We start from the raw sequence: 2,751 nt of genomic DNA, 5'->3' as shown, positions 1-2,751 counted from the left end.
AACTCAAACTAACTCCAAACACTTGAACAACTGAACCCATGGAGATTTTCACATCTACTCACGACCACGACTCAGAAGCATCATGCGAAACAGGTTCCCCGACAAGAGTGCAGAGCAGTGGGTGTTCGGACGAGGAAGTGATACTAGCGTCGTCGCGGCCCAAGAAGCGAGCGGGACGAAGAGTGTTCAAGGAGACCAGGCACCCCGTGTACCGCGGAGTGCGGCGGAGGAACAACAACAAGTGGGTCTGCGAGATGCGAGTTCCCAACAACAACTCGCGGATTTGGCTCGGCACCTACCGCACGCCCGAAATGGCGGCGAGGGCGCACGACGTTGCGGCCCTCGCGCTCAGGGGGAAGTCGGCCTGCCTCAATTTCGCCGACTCCGTGTGGCGCCTCACGGTGCCTGACACTACCGACGCGGAGGAGATACGGCGGGCGGCGGTGGAGGCTGCTGAGGCATTTGTGGCTGAGGATGTGAACCAACAGCGGAGGAGTGAAGAAATTGAAGAGCCCCTGCGGCTGCAACAGGAAGAGGCGATGTCGGAAGACGAAGAGTTGCATGAATTGCTTATGCGAATTGCGAATGAGCCATTGATGTCTCCTCCTCCTTGTGTGAGAGATGGCAGTGGCTGGAATGACGTGGAGATATTTGATGCTGAGGTTTCACTGTGGAACTTTTCAATTTGACGCGAACCTACTTCGTACCCCACACTTTAATCAACTCCTTCGTATTATTGAAGGATCACACCTTTTTGTATGTAGTCAAATCTAAGTCTTGTTTCAGTCTACGGGAGTATGTGGTTAGGGTATGACTGGGGTAGCACCTTTTTTGTCTCTGCATCTGATTTTCTATATTTTTAGGAACTCGCTAAGAGTAAAGGAAGTTGTGTATATGAAGTTGCTAGTATAAGGTGGTGTTCAATTATAACGTGGTGTATATTACATATTTCATACTATATAAATATTTTGTAAATATTATATTTTTGTAGTATAATGGACCGAGTCTAACTCTGTGTGGGTAAGGAGATTCTCTCTTGTTACTGATATTTAAGAACATTAATTTTTGTATTAACGTAAATTAAGGAAAACTGAATAATTAGTTTTTATTGTTGAATTAGGTCAATAACAAATAAGGTAAGTACTCTAATACAGGTAAAAGAATAGAAAAAAAAAAGACAGATTACATATTCGACTAAGAGAACTTTTATTCTTTAACTATATTGAGTATATGTTTGGTTTGAGATCATTTATAAAATTGAGTAAAGTTTATCAGAGTTATTTAAATTGCATCTCAAGGTTAACTTGATTTTATAAAATTGAATTAACACTACAATAAAACCATGAAATAGAAATCAATTTTTGGAAACCAAAATAACTAGTTACAATAAGAACTAAAATAGAAACCATTTAAAAAAAAAATGGTTCTAAATTAGTTTTTATTATTTCTTATTATTGTGAAATAGTTTATAAATTATTATCTAATTAACAACTAAGGTTTTAACTATCAATTATTTAGTTTCTAAATTTGGTAGCAAAAACCTTGGTTGCAAATTAGATACCAATTTAAAAACTATTTAACAATAATAAAAAATAATATAAACTAATTTAGAAACCAAATTTTTTTTTAGTTTCTAAAATGATCTCTAATTTAGTTACTATTGCAACTAATTATTTTTGTTTATACAAATTGGTTTCTATTTCATGATTTTCTTGTAGTGTAAGACTTAAATTTATTTTTTAATATTGAGATTTTATAAAATTGAATTAAGACTTAAATTTATTTCTTAATATTGATAATATTTCTTAATATTATATGATATAGTTTTTTGTGATGATGATTTTGATTGAAATGTAGTTGGCAAATTCATCTTCTTAAAATACAGCTATAAACAAAAGAAAAATATATTAATTGTCAAGCGCTTAATATTTTTTATTAATAAATATTTTATTCATATATTTGATTCACACATCTCCTAATCCGTACATTAAATATAATTAAGAATAGACATGTCAAAGAACCCCAACCCACCTGTTGATCGTGATAACAAATACCATCTTTTGACTCAATTAGGACGGTGTACGTAAGTATTGAAATTGATAAATAGTTACATTTTTAATTATACTTATATACTTGTGTGCTTTAGTTTTGGTTTTTATTATTATTTTTGTCATTTCTTGTTGCCACAACTTCTTCTATTAAATTTAATTATAACAACGTCATTATAGGTCTAGTCAACAAATTTTCCAAATAATTGATGACGTCCTAAAGCCTATAACAACATGTAACGTCATTAATACTAAAACACTACGAACATGGGTTTGTAGGACTGTAGTAAGAAAAGTTACAAATGGTTTTTTAAACAGGAGAAAAAAAAAAGTAAACCAATTAATTTAAAACAAACACTGTTATGATTGAATGAGATGAAAAAATAAAGTAAATCACATGATAATGTTAAAAATGATTTACCAGTCATTTTAAAACAAGTGGTTGAAGTCCATACACGTCTAAGATATTCATAAAAAAATTCGAAAAAAAAAGTGTGTAAGAAAACATAAGCAAGAGATAAGTTTTACAAATTAAATTGTTATAGTATTGAAAACTTCAGCATTGTGTAATCCCTGTCAAACCAATAATTATAACAAAATAAAAAATAAATATACAAAACAGCATGTGAAGAAGATGAACAAACTGAAATAAAAAAATTAAATTAAATTCACCTAAATTAAAAAATAGTTTTTACAGAAATTA

General features: G+C 32.6%; 1 protein-coding gene across 1 annotated transcript; it reads left to right on the top strand.

Moving 5' to 3' along the window:
- LOC137811384 (dehydration-responsive element-binding protein 1E) lies at positions 1 to 996 on the top strand. Its single transcript, XM_068613097.2, has one exon. The coding sequence runs from the start codon at positions 39 to 41 to the stop codon at positions 687 to 689; it is 651 nt and encodes a 216-aa protein (XP_068469198.1). The 5' UTR covers positions 1 to 38; the 3' UTR covers positions 690 to 996.
- The last annotated feature ends 1,755 nt before the right edge of the window (positions 997 to 2,751 follow it).

Source organism: Phaseolus vulgaris, chromosome 2 (genome assembly GCF_051622355.1).
Source record: "Phaseolus vulgaris cultivar YP4 chromosome 2, ASM5162235v1, whole genome shotgun sequence".
Classification (NCBI taxonomy): Eukaryota; Viridiplantae; Streptophyta; class Magnoliopsida; order Fabales; family Fabaceae; genus Phaseolus; species Phaseolus vulgaris.
The sequence above is the reverse complement of the archived record's forward strand: the minus strand, read 5'-3'. Positions and strand labels throughout refer to the sequence as shown.